Source organism: Panthera pardus, unplaced genomic scaffold (genome assembly GCF_024362965.1).
Source record: "Panthera pardus isolate Hobbes unplaced genomic scaffold, ASM2436296v1 HiC_scaffold_26, whole genome shotgun sequence".
In the NCBI taxonomy this organism is placed as follows: domain Eukaryota; kingdom Metazoa; phylum Chordata; class Mammalia; order Carnivora; family Felidae; genus Panthera; species Panthera pardus.
The window spans coordinates 33,752,244-33,775,377 of record NW_026526832.1 but is presented as its reverse complement, the minus strand read 5'-3'; the positions used below and the strand labels follow the sequence as shown (position 1 = coordinate 33,775,377).

Below are 23,134 nucleotides of genomic sequence, written 5' to 3'. Positions count from 1 at the left end.
TCACAACACTGAGATCAAGAATTACTCTCTCCACCAACTGAGCTAGCCAGGTGCCCTTCTATTATTTCTTCTAGTTTCCACTGGGTCCCTTGCATAGTTGGTTTTTTTTTAACGTTTTATTTATTTTTGAGAGAGAGAGGGAGAGAGCACAAGCAAGGAGGGGCAGAGAGAGAGAGAGAGAGAGAGAGGGACAGAGTATCCAAAGCAGGCTCTGTGCCAACACCGGAGAGCCCGACGTGGGGCTCAAACTCACCAACAGTGAGATCATGACCTGAGTAGAAGTTGGACACTCAACTGACTGAGCCACCCAGGTGCCCCACAGTCGGTTATTTTTTTTATGGTTTGCTGCTCATTGTCCCTGGAAACTTCTTTGTGAGTATCCTCTGAGGCTTAAGAGTAAGATGACTTTTGCCAGGCACCTCAGGGGCATTTCCAGTCTGGGACCACTTGAGATTAAACCTATGCATTCAGGCCGGGTACAGGGACCTTACTTATTCTGCAGACATTGGGAAGGTTTAAAGGTTTTGTGTCTTCGTTGTAATAGTACAGCAATTGTGTTCCTCATTCCATGATCCTACACTGTGAAAAGAGAGGACTTTGCTTCCATAGGAAGCTGTTTATATTCTCTCCACATTCTCTTTCAAAGCCCCCCTCCCTCCTCTGAGTCGGAGATGTAATCACACGGATCAATCATTCAACAGCCATTCACCCAGCGCCCCCAGCGTGCCCAGGGCTCTATCAGCTGCCATGGAGACGTGCGCTCCACGTCCTTGAGGTGCTGGCGACGTCACTGGAGAAGTGAGTCTTAGACACATTAAACAGCTGGCAATATGTGTAAGAGCACAGAGACTGTGGGGGTGGATAGTGTTGGATAGTGTGGGCATGTGGCAGTCAAGGGCATGAATTTTGAAAGAGTGATAGACCAAACCCTGCCCTACCAGCTATGAGGTTGTGGGTGGTTTTCCTGACCTTTGCTTTTCTTTTTTTCTTCCTTCCTTCCTTCCTTCCTTCCTTCCTTTCTTTCTTTCTTTCTTCCTTCCTTTCTTTCTCTTTCTTTCTTTCTCTCTTTCTTTCTTTCTTTCTTCTTTCTTTCTCTTTCTTTATTTTAATGTTTATTTATTTATTTATTTTTTAAATTTTTTTTTAACGTTTTATTTATTTTTGAGACAGGGAGAGACAGAGCATGAACAGGGGAGGGTCAGAGAGAGGGAGACACAGAATCCGAAACAGGCTCCAGGCTCTGAGCTGTCAGCACAGAGCCTGACGCGGGGCTCGAACTCACGGACCGCGAGATCATGACCTGAGCTGATGTCGGCCGCTTAACCGACTGAGCCACCCAGGCGCCCCAATGTTTATTTATTTTTGAGAGAGATAGAGAGCTAGTGGGGAAGAGGCAGAGAGTGAGGGGGAGATAGAGAATCCCAAGCAGGCTCCATGCTGTCAGCACGGAGCCCGACGTGGGGCTTGAACTCTCGAACTGTGAGATCGTGACCTGAGCCGAAACCAAGAGTCAGACGCTTAATTGACTGAGCCACCTGGGCACCCCTGGTTTCCCGTGTGAAACGCAAGTTTTCTGTGAGATATTTTAGGGTGATTCCAAAGCGCCTGGCACTTAGTAAGTTCTCAGTATCAGCTATTATCGTTTCTATCATCGGACCGATGCTGTATTCTATACTGTCGTCTAGTTATTAACCTGTTGACGTTACTTAGTCCTCCCCAGCAAGAGTATCAGTTCTCCCAAGTTTACAGCTCTCCAAGCTGGGCACACAATAAACACGAAATATTTCCCAAATTAAGTTGTATGTCAAGTTGCTGGGTTGTTATAATGTTGAGTTTAAAATCTGTACAGCAGTCGGCATAGTTGAGTAAAAATAGCATTAATACGGAAAAGGGTTCAATTCTCAGTTCTGCCATTTAATAATGATATGCCTCCGGGCGGATCGTGAGGCTTTCTGGGCCTCAGTCTACCCGTCTGCATAATGGGGACTTACCCATTATCCATCCGGCTCATCCTTAGTGTAACACCCACCCTATCGACGACCAATAAGTATCCGAACCAACGTCCGATCTAGAGTGACGTCTGACAAAGCCCCCCTGGAAGGTAATTGGAGCACATGAAGAGGTTGGCCCAGGGAACATCGTGGTCTTCAAGGCGTAAGGAGAGGGTCCAGTACGACACGTTGTTCCCGGAGAAATGCGTTCTGACATGTTCCTTGGGAAACGTCCGCGGTGGGAAATGGAAGGAAGCACGCACTGGGTATGTCCTGCCAACCCAGGCCCTGTGGGGGTGGGCAGTGGACGGCCAGCCAGCTTCAACGCATTGTCCGCATTGTTCTTGCCCGCCCGACGCTGTCTGCAAGTGGGGGCCGGCCGCATGGCAGAGGTGCACAGCCCCTTCTCAGGGGTACCCCAAGGGGTACCGCTGCGGCTGCTGGTAGCTGGCGATCGTGCTATGGGGGAGCCAATATCATGGCACGTTTCTTTGAACACTCGTTGTTGCCTCTGGGGGGTAGAAAGATGAAGAGGAGACGACTCCCACGTCAGCAGGGAATTCACAATAGGAAGAGGGACAGAGAGTGGGGGGTGGAGCAAAGACAGAGGACAGGAAGTGATACACACATACACAACTCACACACACACTTACCTCCGCTGCCTCCCGAAGCCACCCATCCCCTCTCAGAGCAGTGCAGACTATCCAAGTGCTCTTTTTGGTTGAAAAAAAAAAAATGCTTTATTGGCGTAAAATACACATAGCCTAAAATTTACCATCGTAACCATTTTTAAGAGTACATTTTGGTATCATGTACATTCATTGGGTTGTGCGACCAATCTCAAGAGCTCTTTCCATCCTACAAAACAGAAACTCGGGCTCATTAAACAATTCCCTGTCCCTGTGCACATCCCTGGTAACCACCCTTCTATTGTCTATGAATCGGAGTGGCCACCTCATTTAAGAGGAGCCGTACAATATTTGTCCTTTTCCGTCTCGCTTATTTCAGTTGGCATGTCTTTGAGTTGCATCCCTGCTGTAGCATGTGCCGGAATTTCCTTCCTTTTCAAGGCTGAATAATACCCCGCAGGACACACGCACCGTATCTTGCTGATGCCTGCTTTGGATTCTCTTGGGCACGTCGGAAAGTTCTCGTTCATATCGTACCAACCTGCCTCCCTACAGCTTTCAGTCACTGGGCCCGCGTGCATGCTGAGAGACGCCAGAGAAGAAAAGTAGTACTTTTTTACCCAACCACCCTGGAGCTACTTTTTATGGTATCATCCTGTTTGGACGCTTGTTCCCTCTTGTCAGCTTCTGGAACCAGCTTCTGTTGTCACCTGCTTTGGCTTTCCCCTATACCCCCCAGACTGTGTCATAGGGTTGTTACAAATGTAGTTTCTCCCATCGGGAGGGCAACCGAGGGTCAAACCTTCGCAGGATCAGCCTGACGGGGACGCACTGCCGGCCACGCAGGGCAGCGACGACGCGGAACCGCATCCGCCACGTGAACACCATCCCCCACGTGAACCACACACCCTACGGCGGGGTTCGGAAGGAAGGTCATACTCTTGCTTTTGTAATTTCCCTGATGGCTCAGCCCTGTTCCACCTGCTTAACGTTTACCGAGGCTTCCTTCTGTGCCTGCGGTTTGAACGCAGGGTCCTTTCCTTGCCAGTTTGTTTAAACGCCTTTAACTTGACTCTCACAGGCGGACTGTGTTAGATGCCCTCGCAGAAACACAGCTTGCAGAAACCGCCGGGGGGTTTGGATGAAAAGCAAAGACACAGCGGCCCCTGCCGGCCGCTCCAGACCTAGTGCAGCCACGAGTTCCCGCCGCCTGCCAGCTGGCGGCCTGCCACCCCTGGGCCAGACAGACACCGGGACGGTGGGGGGGGGGGGGGGGGGGGGGCGGTGGGGGACCGTGGCGCCTGGGCTGGGGCCGGCCGTGGGAACTGGGCTGAGCTCAGGGGAGCGCGTGAGTGCGTATGGGCGGGCGGGGGATGTGTCATCACTCGAGATCTTACCGAGGCTTTGAAGAAGCCAGAGCTGACGGAGAAGCAGAAAAGAGGAGGAGGAAGTGAATAAAACGGTCTCTTGCAGTCTTCTCAGACTCTTACAACTAAGGGTTTTCGAGAAAGGTGAGGGATCAATGGTGGATTTTTAGAAAATCCACTGCAGCTTTTATTTACCAAAATGTACACATTCTGCTTCTTTTGTTTAGAGATTCCTCCCCACTAACTCTTCATGTTTAACAGATTTGTATGTATATATACATACACATATCAAGGATGCGGTAATTGACATAGAACAAGCCACAGATGCTGAAAGAATTCAATCTGGTAGGCTTCGACAAGTGTATACCGACCATCATCGCAGTCATGCCCTCTGTGGTCCCTCCTTCCCTCCGCTGCCCTGCTGTCTCCAGGCAACCATCGATCTGCTTCCTGTCACTGCAGATTCGTGTACTTTCTTTGGAAGCCAAGACGCATGGAATCATAGAGCGCGCACCCATTTTCTGGCTTCTTTCATTCAGTATGATTCTGAGATCCATCCTTGTTGTATCAATAACTCACTCCCTTAAAAAAAAAACAACTTTTTTTTTTAGGTAAACTCTACACCCAATGCCGGGCTTGAACTCATGACCCTGGGATCAAGAGTCAAGTGCTCTACAGACTGAGCCAGACAGGCGCCCCAATAGTTTACTCCCTCTTGCTGCTGGGTAATATTCCACAGCACGGATAGACTTTCCCCTTCTTCGTTGGTGAAGAATTATCCTTCTTTGAAGCTCACGTTTGTTTGGTTGATTGGGTATTTTATGTTTCATTACGGACATTGGAACACATGCAGTAGAGAGAACAGTGTAGGGGAATTCCTGGTACCCGACCTCCCGGCCTCAGCCATTTCCAGGGTTTTGCCCTCGGGCCCAGCCCTCCCACCGCCAGCGGGCGCTCCTGTCCCCACACAGCCCCTGTCCGCCGCTTCCCAGGCAGCAAACGCTGCGGGCCACGGTGGGCTCTGCAGGAGACCTGTTCTGCATTGTTAAAATGACAACCAGACTTTTTCAAAAAGAGGTTCTGACTCCGAGACCACCAGTCCTGGAGCCACCCCCCCACCCCCCCTCACCCCGGCCTCCACGAGGCCCCGCCTTCCGGAGCCCCCACCTCCCTCCACGAGGCCACGCCTTCCGGAGCCCCCACCTCCCTCCACGAGGCCACGCCTTCCGGAGCCCCCACCTCCCTCCACGAGGCCACGCCTTTCGGAAAGGGTTTCCGGAGAGAATGAAGGCCAGGCGGCGCCGGAGAAGCTAAAAGGGGCGGAATTGGAGGAAAATGACAATAAATTGCATTTATATAGCCTTTTATCACCTTATAAATCACACTCACGTACGTTGATCACATAATTATAAACACCGAGGGCTTGGCTAGACTCACAGATGGGCTACAGTTGGGCCTGTTGCCCACCCTAGGGTCCTCCCCCGCCCAGCCGGTGTGTCCTTGCACCGGCAGGGAAATGACCTGGCGAGGATCTTGGGCCTGCCGGACCCTTGGGCAACTCCCCCTGCTGAGCCCCAGAGGCCTCCGATGTAAATGAGATGTGGGCCTCATGGTCTCTCAGGACCCTTCAGCGCTAGCAATCTGATCCTCAAACTAAAGAGACTACCGACGTTGGCCGTCGGAAAAAGAGTCCAGAGGCCACCTTAGCTGGTGGCCTTGGGCTGGGAGCTACCTTCCTTGCCGGTCACGGGCCCCTGGCATTGAGAAACGCAAGAACCCCCCGTTCTGCCCCGGCCACTGCTGGCCCTCCTTCACCGGAGCGCAGGTAGGGCTTGTCCCACGCCCAAATCTGAATCACCTGCCCCAGAAAGTCTTCGCCAGCGCCCCCCGGAGGTCATGCACGCTGCGCGACACCCTGCCCACTGCATTCCTTCACCTCTACGCCCGGCGCTCAGTAGCAATTGCTGAGGCCTGGCGGCGGGCCAGGCGCGGCGGGACCGTGCTCTCAGCCCTTAACACAGCTAGCCTCCCCACCCCCACCCCCGCCCCGCCGCCCAGCACAGCAGCCAACAACCTGCGACCGTGGAGGGAGGGAGCCCTCTGGGGTCATCCGTCCTCCCCGCAGCTCCTGGCACTGTACCTCTCACGGTTTGAGATCTCACTGTTTTTGTAGATCCCCTGAGGGACAGATTCTGCTTTCAGTGTTTGATGTTCTCCAGGCTTAGCACTCTTCTCCTCCAATCCACAGGCTTCTCCGCTCCCTCCCTACCCCCCCCCCCCCCCCCCCCCCGACTGCCTTGGCTGGCGGCGGCTGCGGCCCGTCCACGGGGCTGTCTACACTGGTCGTGAATTTCTGACAGCCCGAGGGAACCTGTCTGACTCGCACATAATTTGCACAACAAAACCTAATTTGCACAACACTGAGCATCATTATCCACTCAACTACACAAGCCAGAAGCCTTGGAGCCCGTCTAAAACCTCCTCTACCTTTGCAGGTCACGGCCACGTGTCACCTTGTCTTCTCCCACCTTCTCTGACCTCGATTAGTACCCTCCTATCTGAGCTGTCCTGCTTCCTGCAGTCTCCTCTCCTTCCCTCCCTCCTGCCGCCTCTGACTTTTCTGAAGCGAGGCTGCCAAGGAGGCTCGAGAAGACAGTGGTGTCTCCAGGGAAGGGAACCCAGGAAAAGGTGGGGACGGTAGAAGGGAAACCCTATTTTCAGGGCACCTTTTACATTTTTTTCTCCTGTGCATGTATATTACCTATTCTGGTTTTTAAATCAACATTAAAAAAAAAATGTTTATTTATTTTTGAGAGAGAGGGCACGGAGGAGGGGCAGAGAGTGAGGAAGACACAGAATCGGAGGCAGGCTCCAGGCTCTGAGCTGTCAGCACAGAGCCCGATGCGGGGGCTCGAACCCACGAACCGTGAGATCGTGACCCGGGCGGAAGTCAGACACTTAACAGACTGAGCCACCCAGGTGCCCTGACATTTAAATATAATAAACAACAGGAAACTTCTACCAGCTTCCCACTGCCTACAGGCTGAAGTTCCATCCCTCAGCCTAGAAGGTCATGAAATCATGACCCAAAGCCATACGGTTGCCTTTTATGCTGCCTCTGGCCTCACCTTGCTGTCCAGCCATGTTGGGCCACAGGCCATTCTCCTACAGCACCCACATCCCTCCGGGTTTTTCTACACTCTGTTCCCTCTGGATGGAATGTTCCATCCTTTTCCCACTGCTGGAAAACTCAACGGATCCTTTAGAACCAACTCGGGCATCAGGTCCACTGGGAAGACCCCTCCCTTAGATGGGATTATCTGACTCCTTGTGTGTCTATAACACCCCCTCCGTGCTCCCGCTGCACGGCTTCCATGCTGAAAGACGCTTGTGCGTTTACACAACCCTCCACAACAGAGTTACGACATTTTTGGGGTCAGCACTATGTTTTACTCTTTAATCCTAGATTGATCAAATACCACTTACTACCACTTAAATTTGTGTTCTTTGCTGGGACGCCTGGGTGGCTCAGTTGGTTAAGTGTCTGACTTTGGCTCAGGTCATGATCTCATGGTTCGTGAGTTTGAGCCCCACATCAGGCTCTCTACTGTCAGTACAGAGCCCACTTCAGATCTTCTGTCCCCCTCTCCCTCTGAGCCTCCCCCACTTGCATTGTCTCTCAAAAATAAATAAACATTAAAAAAAAAAAAAACTAGCCCACCAACTGATGAATGGATAAAGATGTGGTTTGTATATGCAATGGAATACTACTTGGCAATGAGAAAGAATGAAAGCTGGCCATTTACAGCAACATGGATGGAACTAGAGGGTATTATGCTAAGTGAAATAAGTCAGCCAGAGAAAGATATATATTTTCATTCATATATGGAACTTGAGAAACTTAACAGAAGACTATGGGGCAAGGGAAGGGGAAAAAATAGTGTCAGAGAGAGAGGTAAACTATGAGAGGCTCTTAAATACAGAAGAGAAACTGAGGGTTGATGGGGGGATGGGGGAGAAGGGAAAATGGGTGATGGGCATGGAGGAGGGCGCTTGTTGGGATGAGCACTGGGTGCTGTATGTAAGCGATGAATCACGGGAATCTACCGCCAAAGCCAAGAGCACATTGTAGACACTGTATGTTAGTTAACTTGACAATAAATTATAATAAGTAAATAAATAAATAAATGCCATAAATAAATAATAAAAAACTATATAAGGCTGCTGCCAAAAAAAAAAAAAAAGTTGTGTTCTTTGCTATAGGTTAGGTCTGAAAGCAGACAGAGGGTAAGTGTCTTCAAAATAGTGGCTTTTTTGCCAAAAGTCTATCATATTACCCATCACTTTTGGGTTTTTTTTTTGGGGGGGGACAGGGGCAGAGGGGGAGAGAGAGAGAAAGAAAGAGAGAGAGAGAGAATTTTAAGCAGGCTCAAGCTCAGCCCGACATGGGATTCGATCCCACGACCCTGGGATCATGACCTGAGCCCAAGTCAAGAGTCAGATGCTCAACTGACTGATCCATCCAGGCATCCCATTACCCGTCACTTTTTAAGTCTCTCTGTGAGCTACTTTCCAGCCATGAAATTAGTTTGATCGCTCGTTCTCACCATCACATCCCATAGCAGCTGTGAACCAGAATTACTCTGAAGTCCTGGCTGATGGTAATAGACAGGATTGACCCTGGTCTTCCTTTGCTAGACCAAAATGGAGCCTTTGCAAAAATGCTGGAAGGTGGATTCATTCACCCTAACTAGAAGACATTATTGGCCTAGACCTTCTCGTGTAAAAAAAAAAAAAAAAAAAAAAAAAAAAAAAAAAAAAAAAAAAAAGTGCTACATTTGTAGCAACAATAAAGTTCCCAGAAAACAAACCTCCCTAGACCTTGAGCGACCCAGATTTATTAGGCAGGGGAGGACAAAGTCTGAACCATAATCTGGTAGCAAAGGTGCTGAATTTATGTGCACTGGATGGGAAGCAAAATTTCCTCTTTGAGGGTGCCCTTGAATTTTATTAGCGCACTGCATCTCAAACACTTCACTTATCTGGCCCATCCTGGGACTGAGATTTTATGGCCAATATCCTACCAGAGCCATCCTTGGCTATCCACTATCGCTGCTCTGTAAAAAGAACCCTCCTGAAAGCGGTGACTACACTCTGGCTGCTCGCCTCCCATTCCCCACGAACCACAGCCCATCGGGCTTCCCCCACTGCTCTCCCCCAGGGAACGAGGTCACCCGCTCAAACACCAGCGCCCAGGACACAGGCAGGTGCCAGCCGGCATCGTTGTAAGCGGTGCCCTGGTCGAAGTTCCGAGCTCCTCTCTTCTGCCAAGTCCCACACTCTTGGCTCCAAACCCCACCTCTCCCCTGAGCGCCAGGCTCTTACAAGGAGAGGGACCCCAGACCTGTCCCTTCCATATTTCCACGTCAGCTGACAGCAGCTACATCCTTCTAGCTGCTCAAACCAAAAACTTTGGGGTCATCTTGGACCCCTTTCTTTATTTTGTTCACTGTTGGACTTAACACGATCAGAATGTTAGGGGAGGTTTTGTCTATTTGTCTATTTGGTTCACTGATGTACGACCAGCACCCAGAGCAGTACCTAGCACATGAACGTGCTCTAATAGTATATATTGAATGCATGGGTCGATATTAGATGGTACATTTCCCCAATTAATAGAGCACTGAGTGGCAGAGATACTGCTGCATTTTTTTAAAATTATAATTTGAGGGGTACCTGGGTGGCTCAGTCGGTTAAGCGTCCAACTTCGGCTCAGGTCATGATCTCACGGTCTGTGAGTTCGAGCCCCGTGTCGGGCTCTGTGCTGACAGCTCAGAGCCTGGAGCCTGTTTCAGATTCTGTGTCTCCCTCTCTCTGACCCTCCCCCGTTCATGCTCTGTCTCTCTCTGTCTCAAAAATAAACGTTAAAGGGGCACCTGGGTGGCTCAGTCGGTTAAGCGTCCGACTTCAGCTCAGGTCACGATCTCACGGTCCGTGAGTTCGAGCCCCGCGTCGGGCTCTGGGCTGATGGCTCAGAGCCTGGAGCCTGCTTCGGATTCTGTGTCTCCCTCTCTCTCTGCCCCTCCCCCGTTCATGCTCTCTCTCTGTCTCAAAAATAAATAAACGTTAAAAAAAATTAAAAAAAAATAAGAAAAAAAATAAACGTTAAAAAAATTTTTTTTAATTATAATTTGATTACATAACTTAATAAAACACAAATCCAAATCATCAGCTTTTCTCACATACTTTTCCCAACCTAAATAGTTTTCAACTTCAACATCCCACTAAATAATGTTAATTTTAAAGTTCCACGGACTCGGTGAAAGGAATTCTGCCTTGCACCCCTAACACTGCATAGGCAGGAAGTTGGAAATTAATCCAGGACATAATAGACGATGGTTTAGTGAATTAAAGTACATGAATTTGGTGGATATTTTGCATTTATTAAAATAATAATTGGGGCACCTGGGTGGCTCAGTCGGTTAAGCGTCCGACTTCGGCTCAGGTCATGATCTCACGGTCTGTGAGTTCGAGCCCCGCGTCGGGCTCTGTGCTGACAGCTCGGAGCCTGGAGCCTGTTTCGGATTCTGTGTCTCCCTCTCTCTCTGACCCTCCCCCGTTCATGCTCTGTCTCTCTCTGTCTCAAAAGTAAATAAACGTTAAAAACAAATAAATAAATAAATAAATAAATAAATAAATAAATAAAATAATAATTAAGGATATCATCCAGCAGGGACGCCTGGGTGGCTCAGTTGGTTAAGCGTCCAGCTGCTCAGGTCATGATCTCAGGGTTCCTGAGTTCGAGCCCCGCCCAGGGCTGTCGGCTGTCAACACAGAGCCCACTTTGGATCCTCTGTCCCCCTCTCTCTCTGCCCCTCCCCTGTCTCACTCTCTCTTTCAAAAATAAAGAAACTTAAAGAAAATTAAAAAAAAAAAAAAAGAATATTATGCAGCAGTATGAGAAGCCGGTTATGAGATTAAGTATAAAAATTCAAAATAGAATATTGTCATTTCAATGATGTCAACACAATGCCACCAGGACCACTGCAGTATCCCCTCTATGTAGATATATATCCCTTCTATGCCTCTATAGAGAAAGAGACATATGTCATCTGTACAGATATATATGATTGATTGAAATACTTCTTCACGCTTCATTTTAAAAATTCCAGCTTTAGAACATGACAATACTTCATTCCTATCCAATAACCTTAACTGTATCGGGAAAACAGCCAAGAATTGAGAAAGAAGACAAAAAAAGAGAACTTGATCAACTGAAGCAATCACCACACCAGCCCCGTGCTTATGTGATTCCACCCCCGAAGGGCAGCACCCAGAGAGGGCTCCACCAGGTCAGGGGATACAGAGAGGCTGTGACAGTTGCCAGCTGACTGTGGACCAAGGCAGAGACGCATCACAGGTATCACAGCTGGTGGGGACACCTTGATAGTAAGGGTACAGGAGCTGTCAAGAGTCTGATCTCTGCTCTGCCGTAGCTGTGTGGCTTTAGTTAAGTTGCTTGACCTCTCTGTGCCTGTTTCCTCTTTCCCATCCGTAAAAATGGATGATGCTAATGTTAAAGATTAAAAGAGTTCATGCATGTTTGGGACCCCAGTGCACATTAAAATATTAGCTTCAACTATTCTTGAACATAGTCAAATGTAATACATAATATTCAGGATAATGGTTCAGAGATAGTGTACATAATTAGTCTCCAAGAAATTCTAATCAACAGTGGGTAAAATTTTTATTTTTATTTATTTATGTTTTTATCTATTTTTGAGACACAGAGAGATAGAGCATGAGCAGGGGAGGGGCAGGGAGAGAGGGAGACACAGAATCCGAAGTAGGCTCCAGGCTCTGAGCTGTCAGCACAGAGCCCGACACGGGGCTCGAACTCACGGAACGCAAAATCATGACCTGAGCCGAAGTCGGCCACTTAACCGACTGAGCCACCCAGGCGCCCCAAGGAGCTTTCTTACAGATCGAATAATCTGTGATTCTAGGATCCACTCAAGAAATATTTATGGCACAGAGGATACATATAATCCACATCCATAAGAACAACCACTGCTGGCTGATTTTACCTTTAGGTACCTCTGGACTGGATCTCCCCTTCAGCCCCCTGGCTGTCCTGCTTCGCCCAGGACCTGCTCACCAGACCACTGAGGCAGCCCCCAGCTGGCCATCTGGGCTCCAAACTTGCTTGGCCCAGCCCCTCCCACAGCTGCTTGTGTAATCTTCCCAAAACACAGAAGATCACTCTGCCTACCCCTTCAAAGGCACCCAGAGCTTTCACGGCAAAGTCTGAACTCCCTCCCATGGGAAAGTCCTAGCATGACCTCTGACAGCATGGCACGCACCCTTTGGGACCTCTTCAACCCATGTCCCCGCCACCCACAGACTGCGCACCGCCGACCCCGGCCCCTCGCCTCTGCACATGCACTGGGGTTCTCTCTGCGCAGATGCCCTCCTCTCCTTGGCTCATTTGCCCGGCTCATGCCACAGATCCTTCCAGATTCGGGTCCACTGCTGTCCTTCTGGAGGGCCACCCTGGCTTCTCCAGGGGGCTCCTCCTGTGGGCTCTTTATGCAGGTCTGTCTCTGCTTTTTGTCGGGTCCCCCCCCCCATTAGACTGCAAGGACCGAGTGCCTTCCGTGTCCGCTTTGGCACCTGGAGCGGTGCCGGGCACACAGAAATGTCTGCAAGGGTGAGTGAGGCGGCCCTGCACCCTGAGACTCACTGTGATGCTCAGCACATCAGGGGAAATCCATGCTTTTTGTCTCTTTCCCCTTCTCACTTGGGAAGTTTCCACGGCACCGGAAGACGGAGCGCTAAAGGACTGCTTCCATGCTGTCTCAGAATTTCCCCCCAATTTCTCAACTGTGTGGCCATCTTCAGGGTTATATAACTGAACGGTGACGTAGTCCTGAAGGAATCTCGTGAACTAATCAAGTCCCACCTACTACGGCTCACTTTGGGAGGATGCAGGGGACGGGCCAGAGGACCCGGAGGAAGTCGCCCGGCACTGTCTGCCTTGAACCGTTGCTCTTCCCCAGCCCTCACGGGGGCTTTTTCAGGGTTCTACTGTTTGGTGGCTGCCCGGGAAGACCCCTTCCTCGCGTTCCTCCCCCCCCAGTCCCCTGCCCCACGGTCCCCAGCAGTTAAGCAAAGCCTGTGGGGGCCCCGGGGAAGGGGGTGCTGCCTCTGGCGTCCTCCCCAAGCCCAGGAGCTGATAGTAAAGGTCTTGTGCATTCTGCTCTGCTGGAGCGAAGACTGTTGCCAAACCGGAGAGCTCGTTCTTATTGTTTTTCTAGAACAACGGGGCTGTTATTACAAGTGTGCTGGAAGACAGGGTCGGGAAGCCAAAAACAGATCCCACAGCATCGTAAAAATAGCCAGTAGCTTGGGAATTGCTTGACTAGCAAGGCAAGGACCTTGATGGGTCTGACGCGCGGGGCGTTGGGGAGCCACCGTTGGCTACCGGTCCCACCACGTTAACAGCCTCCTCTTGAGACGGGAGCCCTGGCCGGCTCCCACCGGGGCTGGAAGGAGTCTGGGATGCCGGGCTGTGAGGGTGCTCGCACGGCTCTAAAAGCCAAGGAAGGCGAGCTCTGGCCGGAAGACAGCCCGGGAGACGCTTATCTGCCAAAGGGTGTGTACTCACCCCCCCCCCCCAGCTCTTCGAGGCTGCTCCCGGCACGGTCACCCCAAACTCCAGGCAGTGAGACCAGCACCCGGAAGAGGCAGAGAGGGAGACGATCGGGGCGGGGAGGGGGGTCAGGCAAGGAGAGGCCCCGTGATCGGCAGAGACCTCGGAGGCATTCGGAGACACGGAGACGGTGGGCGACCCTCGAGGCAGAGGGGGGCAGGGCACCGCGGGCGCGGCGGCGGGTGGGGGCGAGCACGCGGCTGGGGCGCTGGGGGGGACAGGGCGCGGCCCCAACGGCTCCGCGGGCCCCGCCGACACTCACCGGGCTCCGGGCGCCGGCTGCGGGTCGGGGCCGCGTCGGGCCCCGCGGGGCCGGCTCGCCCGGGCCCCAGGCCGCCGACTCGGCCAGCAGCTGGTCCAGCAGGCGCAGGGTCTCGTCCCCGCCGTCGGGGGGCGCCGCGGGGCCCGGGTCGGGGCCGGGGTCGGCCGCCCCCTCAGCCGCCTCCGCCTCCCGGGCCTCCTCCGGGGCGGCCGCCGCCGTCGCCGAGACCAGAGGCCGCGTCCCTCCCTCCGAGGCTGCCCCGCCGGGTCCCGCAGGCCGGCTGTCGGGGCCGCGCAGCCGCCTCAGGGCCCGGCCGCTCCGGCTGCTGCCGCTGCCCATGGCGCCCCCGCCGCCCGCCGAGCAGGCCCGTCTCCCCGCAGGAGCGCGGCCCCGGGGCGGGAGCGCGGCCGGGGCGGGGACGCGGGAGGGGGCGCGGCCGGGGCGGGGGTGCGGGCCCGGAATAGAGGGGGGGGGGGACGCGATCCGGGAATGGGGGCGGCGACTCGGGAGGGGGTGCGGCCGGGGGATGGGGGCGCGGACCCCGCGGCGGGGTGAGGACGAGGTCAGGGTTGGGGGCGGGGACTCGGGAAGGGGTGCGGCCGGGGGTTGGGGGCGCGGACCCCGCGGCGGGGTGAGGACGAGGTCAGGGTTGGGGGCGGCGACTCGAGAGGGGGTGCGGCCGGGGGTTGGGGGCGCGGACCCCGCGGCGGGGTGAGGACGCGGTCAGGGTTGGGGGCGGAGACTCGGGAGGGGGTGCGGCCGGGGGATGGGGTCGCGGACCCCGCGGCGGGGTGAGGACGCGGTCAGGGTTGGGGGCGGGGACTCGGGAGGGGGTGCGGCCGGGGATTGGAGGTGCGGATGCGGGCCTGGGGATGGGGGGACTAGAGGGGCGGCCGGAGGACCGGGGTGCAGATCCGGGCTTGAGGGACGTGGATGAGATGCGGGGATGCAGACCCGGGCCTGGGGGACGCGGAGGTGGGGGGCAGACTTCGGCTGGCGCGGATCCGGGCCGGGGGTGAGGGGTCCAGACCCCGAGAGGAGGGCCAGAGCCAGGGGCGGCCGGGAGGGAGGCGGGGGTGCGGCCCTAGCCCGTGCGAGGTGGTGCGGAGCCAGAGCTGAGTGCGGAGCACTGGGGTAGGGGGTGGAGGACATCGCAACGGAGCATCCCCTCCTCCTCTGTCGTCGTCTTCGGCTCCTCCTCCCGCCTGGGGTCGGGACCCCCTAGCAGGTCCGCCTGCCGGGCTCTCGCTCCGCCGCCCTCGGGGCACTGAAACCACCAGGGCGCGGACAGGCCTTGGGGAGAACTTGACTGGGCTTTTCGTTCGTTTACGGGAAACACTCCCCAGGCAAACGCTCAGCCAGGCCCTCGAGAGGACGTGATGAGTGTAGGGAGGTGACATCACAGCCTTGCCCCACCAGAGCCCCACCATCCCTCAATGGTTCACCCGGGGGAAGGGGTACAAACACCTGAAGGTTGTGTAAGATGATGAGCAGGGCCTCGCACCTCAGTGGCCCCCCAGCCTCAGATCTCCGCCCCTCTCCCTCCCGCGCACGGAGGGACCTAAGAGGAGACTGAAGGAGCGAAGAAGGGAAGATCCCCATCCAGCCTTTCTTTGAGCCAGCGAGCGAGCTCAGCGGCAGGCAGGGGCGGGCCTCGGCTTCCCGCCCCTCCCCTCCTGCCCCATGCCTGCGCCAGAACGCTGCCCCTCTTCCAAAACCCTCATCATAAAGAGTAATCACTGTTAGGAAAGGAAAATTACAAAAAGGGGGAACAGAGAAAGTATCCTCTCCCCTCCCAGGAAAAAAAAAAAAAAAAAAAAGCAAAGGAAATACCAATAGGTACTGACCGTTAATTCTAGCTTTTGGTCATTGGCTAATAAAAGAAAACGCTTATTCCGAGTGAACTAACCCCCCAAATAAGGGCAGGAGACTCCTCAGAGCTGACTCCTTCAACCCCAGGGATGTTATTGTTGGTCGTGCCTGTGTTGGATTTACTCTTGATTCCTTTCTCTCTTTCCCACTTACTTAAAAACCCAACTTTTCCAAAGTAAGTGAATGCCAACATCGTGAGCCTTGCTTACCCATCTTGACTTGGAGTCAACCAGAATCCTGACTTGAGTTGCAGAACGATTGGTAAGATGAAATTTAGGCTAACCTTTCCCAACCACGGACTTGAAATGTTACTGTTTTATCACTCCAGGAGTAGGGATTAAAACTTCATGCCGGAGAAAATGGAATAAACATGGGATTCAAGTCCATATCCATTTGTCTTATTCTCAACAGACCAAAGAAAGCTTTCTAACTACCCCCCCCCCTTTTTTTTGACGTGCAGTCTTAACCATCCAGATGTGGGAGATGGGCCCACTATATCATTATTTAAACTCGTCTGGGTGTTCTAAGTCCACAGATGTGTCTAATTTGGAAGCTATTGATTTAAGTTTTCTCTTTAAGAAAACAAATCTCATCTTGAAACTCTTTAAGCCTGGAGAAAAAAAAAAAACATTCAGAGGGAAAAGGACATTCTCTTGAACTAAGTTCAACTAAGAATAATCATCTAAAGGAAAACATGTTTTACTTCGGCCCAAGTAGAGTCTAGTCATGTGACTCATAGTTTAAATACATCCAGAGCTCCTGTGTTCACCTCCCAGGGCAACTGATGTCTCTCTGACTTCTCTTGATTCCAATCTTGTTTCCCCAGACTTGTCTAGCTGGCTTGGCTTCAGTAACAGTCGCGCCAAAGCCTGTGTTCTTTCCACTTGAGAATCCATTTAAAATCAGCTACATTTGGAGAGCTGGCTTCTATCAAATATGCTAAAAACCCAGATCGATTTTTTTTTTAGAAGTTTCCCCTAATAAGCAAACAACCTAAGCTTTCCCACATGACTAACACCTCCCAAGATCACTAGAAAGAAACAAGAATCTCTTTGTCCCAAGGGGTTGGCAAAATCCCGGGAATGTTGGGACATTGGGAATGGGGTCTAATCCTTCTTTAGGAAGCATAGTGGCCACACCTCTTCACCTAAAGGACTTCTTCATGCAGTGGTGGTGGCTGGTGAGGGGGGTGGAAGACGAGGCCCCGCTTGGGAGTCTCTGCTTAACTCTTGGGGAACAATAACGCCCTTGGACCACCCCCCTTTTAAAGCCCAAATCAAGCGCCCTGCTTCAAGGACTCTCCAGATCTCCTCTCCCTGCTCGGGAGGCAGCAGGGACCTCCACAATCGTCCACCATTCCCGATGCATCACCAGCGGTTATGTAGGAAAGATACACCGTGTAGGGTCTGGTTATTAGGAACATACAGGAAGTATTTATGGTCAGACAAAAAATGATGCAGCATTTGAAACACAGGCCAGCCGTGTTTCTATTTTCAATGCTTAGTAACTTGAGAGAGCCACGATGCTATCAATTATTGCTGATACGTTTGGAGGGCAGTATCTCATATAATTGCTATTGTCTTCTTGCAAAGCGTCCAAGCTTTTGCATTTGGTCTCACGGTTTCACCAGTGAGAGGGGTGGGGAGAAAGGAAGAGGCAACGCTCTTCATTAAGGCTAATTAATGAGTTACAGAACTCTCTTGCAGTGCTTACTCAGAAATCTTGGGGCACCTGAGTGGCTCAGTCAGGCGTCTGACTTTGGCTCAGGTCGTGATCTCATGGTTCGTGGGTTCCAGCCCCGCGTCGGGCTCTGTGCTGACAGCTCGGAGCCTGGAGCCTGCGTGGGGTTCTGTGTCTCCCTCTCTCTCTGTCCCTCTCCCGCTTACACTCTGTCTCTCTCTCTTCCAAAAACACGTAAAACATTTTTTTTAAAAAGAAATCTTGGGGCGCCTGGGTGGCTCAGTCGGTTGAGCGTCCGACTTCGGCTCAGGTCATGATCTCGCGGTCCGTGAGTTCGAGCCCTGCGTCGGGCTCTGTGCTGACAGCTCAGAGCCTGAAGCCTGTTTTGGATTCTGTGTCTCCCTCTCTCTGACCCTCCCCCGTTCATGCTCTGTCTCTCTCTGTCTCAAAAATAAATGTTAAAAAAAAATAAAAAAAAAAATAAAAAGAAATCTTAAGTCCTCAGAGTTGGCATGCGTACATCACGATAGATTCTATAACATTGTAAAAAGTTGTGATCATATGCGGTAAAACTTGGGTGACTCCTACCCCTCTTAAAAGGTGGAAGAGCAGGGTTTAAGGTGCAGGCTTTCGGGGCGCCCGGGTGGCTCAGTCGGTTAAGCGTCCGACTTCGGCTCAGGTCATGATCTCCCAGTTTGTGAGCTCGAGCCCTGCGTCGGGCTCTGTGCTGACAGCTCAGAGCCTGGAGCCTGCTTCACATTCTGTGTCTCCTTCTCTCTCTGCCCCTCCCCTGTTCATGCTGTGTCTCTGTCTCAAATAAACATTAAATAATAATAAAATTTTAAAAAAAGGTGCAGGCTTTCCATTGGGTGACCTGTTCTCATTGCTTGAAGAGAAATCTATGGACTTCTGGTTCAAAATGGCAGGTCGGGCACCTTTTGCTTCTCTTATTACTGGAGACCTCCCCCCTGCAATCAAGATATTGAAGTGAAAAAGAAAAAAGGATGGGGAAGGAATTGTAAAGGGAGAGAAAATCACAGAGAACATCTCAGCACCTTTCTCGAAGATGGACAGCTGATCGTAGAGAGGTTCTGGATGGAACAGGAAGAGAAATTACAGCCTACGGTATGTCGGGGCCTGCAGAGGAAACGGGAGTCAGTGTCTGACAGTGAGGCCCTGGGACTCTGTCAGCAGATGTGAACGCAGCTGGGAGTGAGAAGTAGGGGGACGAGCCAGAAGACTGGGGGAAGGTCTTCGTGTGGACAAGGCATCGTCCTCCGGCCTCACCCAGTTCACGCGTAAGGAAAAACGGATCGGGTCCCCGGCATAGAGCTCTGCTGCCGTGTAAGAAACACTCTCTTCCCGGTGAGTTTTGACCTGGAATGGGGAGCTCTGGTTGGGGTGTGGTAGTTACCGATGGGCCCGCTAGAGCTGGGCTACTCCAGGTTCAGGCACCCACACCTGGCCCGTACTTGACTCTAGGCTTCATTAGAGTTATTTTCCATCCTGAGGAAGTTGTGTGGCAGGGGTGGGGAGAGGGGGGAGGACGGCGGTGGGGTGCGGACAGGGAAGGCTGTGCAGATGTGGACTTGTGGGTTCCAGGCCCGCGTCGGGCTCTGTGCTGACAGCTCAGAGCCTGGAGCCTGCTTGGGATGCTGTGTCTCCCTCTCTCTCTCTGTCCCTCCCCAGCTCGCACTCTGTCTCTCAAAAATAAACATTAAAAATTTAAAAAAAAACAACCCACGAAACCATGAAATGTCCAGCTTCAAGTTCAAACATCCCCACGAGGAACGGCGACTCTGCAGTGTGGAAACTGCTGTCAGGCTGGTCCCCTCTGCACAGAACCAGCCCGTGGCCCCAGAGAGCTGGGAAGATGCGTCCATTCCTGCTTCTCCTGGGAGGCCTGAGAATTTTCCAGTGAACTCAGCAGCGAAAGGAACAGAAGTCTCCAGTCAAAGCTCGGGTTAAATATTAAGTTTGCTCGGCCCTTTCATTCACAGTGTTTTAACTTGTACGTGGTATTGAAGTCCCTGCCCGTGAATTATTTGCACAGGTCCTCCTGCTGGGAAGGACCTCCCGTCCTGTGGAATTCAATCAACCATCACCCAGGGGGCACAGCTGGCACTTCCTGGTCCCTTCACAGACCTTGGTTCCTTAAAGGAGCCTCTCCGCAACCTCCTTCCTCCGTTTTATGGACGGCAAAGCCGAGGCTCAGAGGGGCAGTGGACTTGCCTAAGGTCTTGAAGCTAGGAAGTCGCAACGGTGGGACTCGAACCCAAGTCCGTCGAGTCCCCGTGGTCTTTTTGTTATGCTGGCTCCAACCAAATATCGAGAAAATCAGCAGAATTGACCTCTGTGTAAGGAATGACCACCCTGGTACCCAGAGTTACCGTGTAGGTACGGGTGACCAACCGTCTCTGTTTGCCCAGGACCGAGCGTATTCCTGGGTTGTGGGACTTTCGACCCACGAGTTGGTCACCCCACACGTAGGGTTGTACAGATTATTTACTGAACAAAAGCGCCTGACCCAGGAGCCAGAAGAGGCTGCCGTTCAGCCATCCTCCACGCACCCAGCTGTCCCCTGTGCATCAGGGCTGTGTCCCCTCCCCCCCCAAAAAAGGTACAGTGTGGACTAGCAGAGGCCCGAGGGCAGCCTGTCTCAAGATGAGCCACACTGGCATGGGGATTATTTTGAGCTGAAGGCAATTGAGACCCTACAGGCTCAAGAGAAACGTTTGCCCCTCTTTCAACTACATAAAAGAATCTAAATCAGAGGATCTTTCCAGAAATAAGGGTTATTACCAGAGATAAGTTTTATCTTGAGTGACCCATCTGCATGGCAGGGCAAATGTTGGTTTTCCAAACATGTGCTCCTTTTCATCTTCCTGTGAATTACATTCTTTCCCTTTGGAGTCTGAGACCCCTACCCCCTTCTCCTTAGTTCAGAATGGCATACGTACCTCATTTTGCCTGTCTTTGGAGTTTCCACGTCTGTGTGGATTCTCTGTACGTATGCTATTAAATCTGCTTTCCTCCTGCTATTGATTCTTAGTCCAGCTAGAATGACCCTTGAAGGGGACAGGAATTCTTGCTTCCTGATGCTGGCTACGGTCCCACCAATTCCTCTGACATTACTAACCCAGAAGTTTAAGCAGATGAGTAATCAAGGTAATGTTCTTTTTTTTTTTTTTCTTTTTTTTTTTAACGTTTATTTATTTTTGAGACAGGGAGAGACAGAGCATGAACGGGGGAGGGTCAGAGAGAGAGGGAGACACAGAATCGGAAGCAGGCTCCAGGCTCTGAGCTGTCAGCACAGAGCCCGACGCGGGGCTCGAACCCACGGAGTGCGAGATCGTGACCTGGGCCGAAGTCGGACGCTTAACCGACTGAGCCACCCAGGCGCCCGGGTAATGTTCTCATTTTAAACTAACCTTGTGACGCTCTTTGGCCAGAGAATTTCTCCTAGTTGCCCCCCACCCCCCCACATACACACACTATCAAAGCACAAATTCCTAACCGTGTTCTTACAAACTAGACCTGTCACAGATGGGAAGCGAAACCGGAGGGCTATGGTAGCTCTAGAATGCTCTGTCTGATAGCAAGCCTGTCCTCCTGGGTCTATGGTAGGAATGCACTTTCCATCTTGGAATGGGGTGGTCCATCTTGGAATCTCCAGCCAATGACTCGTGAGCAAAATTGAATGCGTCGCTTCTGGACTTCGGCCATCAGTTCTGCTGAAAGTTCTCAAATGGTCTTCCTCTGTGCCACAGTGATGGCAACGTTCAAGATGGCGGCAGCTCTGTCCCAGGGGTCCTGTCACTGAACAGATCCCCTGGCTAACGTGTGGTCGACACGGAGCCTAGGTAAGAGCTAAATATTTGCTGTTAAAAGCCAGTTGTCCTTGGGGGGAGTTTCTCACTGCGGCATAACCCAGCCTCGCTGCACTCCACGGTGAAGAAGTTTACACTTGATTCTGTGAACTACATGTGGGGCTCTGGAGGGAAGTGTAGTCAGGCTTGCAGTTTCCAAAGACCACTCTACTCTATCTCATTGGGGTTGTTAAACATAAATAAGTTTGATAACAGGGCTTAAATATATTCTTATGTATATTCTTAAATATATTCTTAGAAACCACGATTTTTTTTTTAACTTTGATCTTACTTTTCTTTTGGTAAACTTTACTTTAATGGTAGTTGTGATGGTTGGTTCTATGTGTCAACTTCTCAGAGCTAAGGGATGCCCAAACAGCTGGTGAAACATCATTTCTGGGAGCTTCTGGGAGAGTGTTTCCAGAAGACATTAGCATTTGAATCGGCAGATCAGGTAAAGAGATGTCTTCACCTGTGTGGCCGAAGGTTCTGATCAGAACAGAAAGGAGGAAGGGTGAGTTCTCACTCTCAGCTTGGGGACCCCATCTTCTCCTGCCCTTGGACATTGGCGCTCTCCATTCTCAAGCCTTTCGGACTCGGACTGAATTGTGCCACCGCTTTCCGGGATCTCCAGCTTGCAGACGAGAGATGGTGGGCCTTCTCAACCTCTGCCATCATGTAAGCAACTCCTGTAATAAGCTTCCTCTTACATATACATCACTCTATATATCCTATGGGTTCTGTTTCTCCGGAGAACCCCGGCTAATACAGGAAGCCGCGAAAAATCTCCTGAGTGATACCAAAAGCAAATTTACTGTCCTACATTGATTAAAAGTCAACACTTCCAGTCAGGCCGTATGGGGCTTTCTCAGCCACGCTGCCGGCCCCAAGGTTCTGCATAGTTTTGTACCCTCCCCACCCTGCAGTAGATCAACACAGCCCGCAGGCTCCCTTCTGGGCAAACAGACCTGGAAGATAGTGGGGGGCTGGGCAAGGAAGGGGTCAGCGACAGCAGGAAGTGAGCTCTGCCCTGGCTAGAGGCCAGCCGTCCTTCTGGATCAGAAGCCACCATTCAAGACACTTCTCTAAAGAAGACATCCGGATGGCCCACAGGCATGTGAAAAGATGCTCAACGTCGCTCCTCATCAGGGAAATACAAATCAAAACCACACTCAGATATCACCTCACCCCGGTCAGAGTGGCCAAAATGAACAAATCAGGAGACTATAGATGCTGGAGAGGATGTGGAGGCACGGGAACCCTCTTGCACTGTTGGTGGGAATGCAAATTGGTGCAGCCACTCTGGAAAGCAGTGTGGAGGTTCCTCAAAAAATTAAAAATAGACCTACCCTATGACCCAGCAATAGCACTGCTAGGAATTGACCCAAGGGATACAGGAGTACTGATGCATAGGGGCACTTGTACCCCAATGTTTATAGCAGCGCTCTCAACAATAGCCAAATTATGGAAAGAGCGTAGATGTCCATCAACTGATGAATGGATAAAGAAATTGTGGTTTATATACACAATGGAGTACTACGTGGCAATCAGAAAGAATGAAATCTGGCCCTTTGTAGCAACGTGGACGGAACTGGAGAGTGTGATGCTAAGTGAAATAAGTCCTACAGAGAAAGACAGATACCATATGTTTTCACTCTTATGTGGATCCTGAGAAACTTAACAGGAACCCATGGGGGAGGGGAAGGAAAAAGAAAAAGAGGTTAGAGAGGGAGAGAGCCAAAGCATAAGAGA

General features: G+C 51.8%; 1 protein-coding gene and 1 long non-coding RNA gene across 6 annotated transcripts in view; one reads left to right on the top strand and one right to left on the bottom strand.

Annotated features, from left to right (window-relative positions):
- Positions 1-14,465, bottom strand: part of CYS1 (cystin 1) — a 22,639-nt gene extending 8,174 nt beyond the window's left edge. The window contains exon 1 of the mRNA XM_053891163.1: positions 13,962-14,465. Coding sequence (XP_053747138.1) covers positions 13,962-14,300 — 339 coding nt within the window. The 5' untranslated portion in view covers positions 14,301-14,465. The remainder of the gene's footprint in view (positions 1-13,961) is intronic.
- Positions 13,765-23,134, top strand: LOC109268729 (uncharacterized). 5 transcript variants are annotated; one of them, XR_008418114.1, is made up of 4 exons: positions 13,765-13,829; positions 18,440-18,878; positions 20,571-20,681; positions 21,284-23,134. It is a non-coding gene; the product is annotated as an uncharacterized LOC109268729 (long non-coding RNA). The 5 variants fall into 5 exon arrangements; XR_008418113.1 differs by lacking the exon at positions 13,765-13,829 and adding an exon at positions 15,049-16,094; XR_008418111.1 differs by lacking the exon at positions 13,765-13,829 and having other exon boundaries at positions 18,004-18,878; positions 21,284-21,376; positions 21,707-23,131.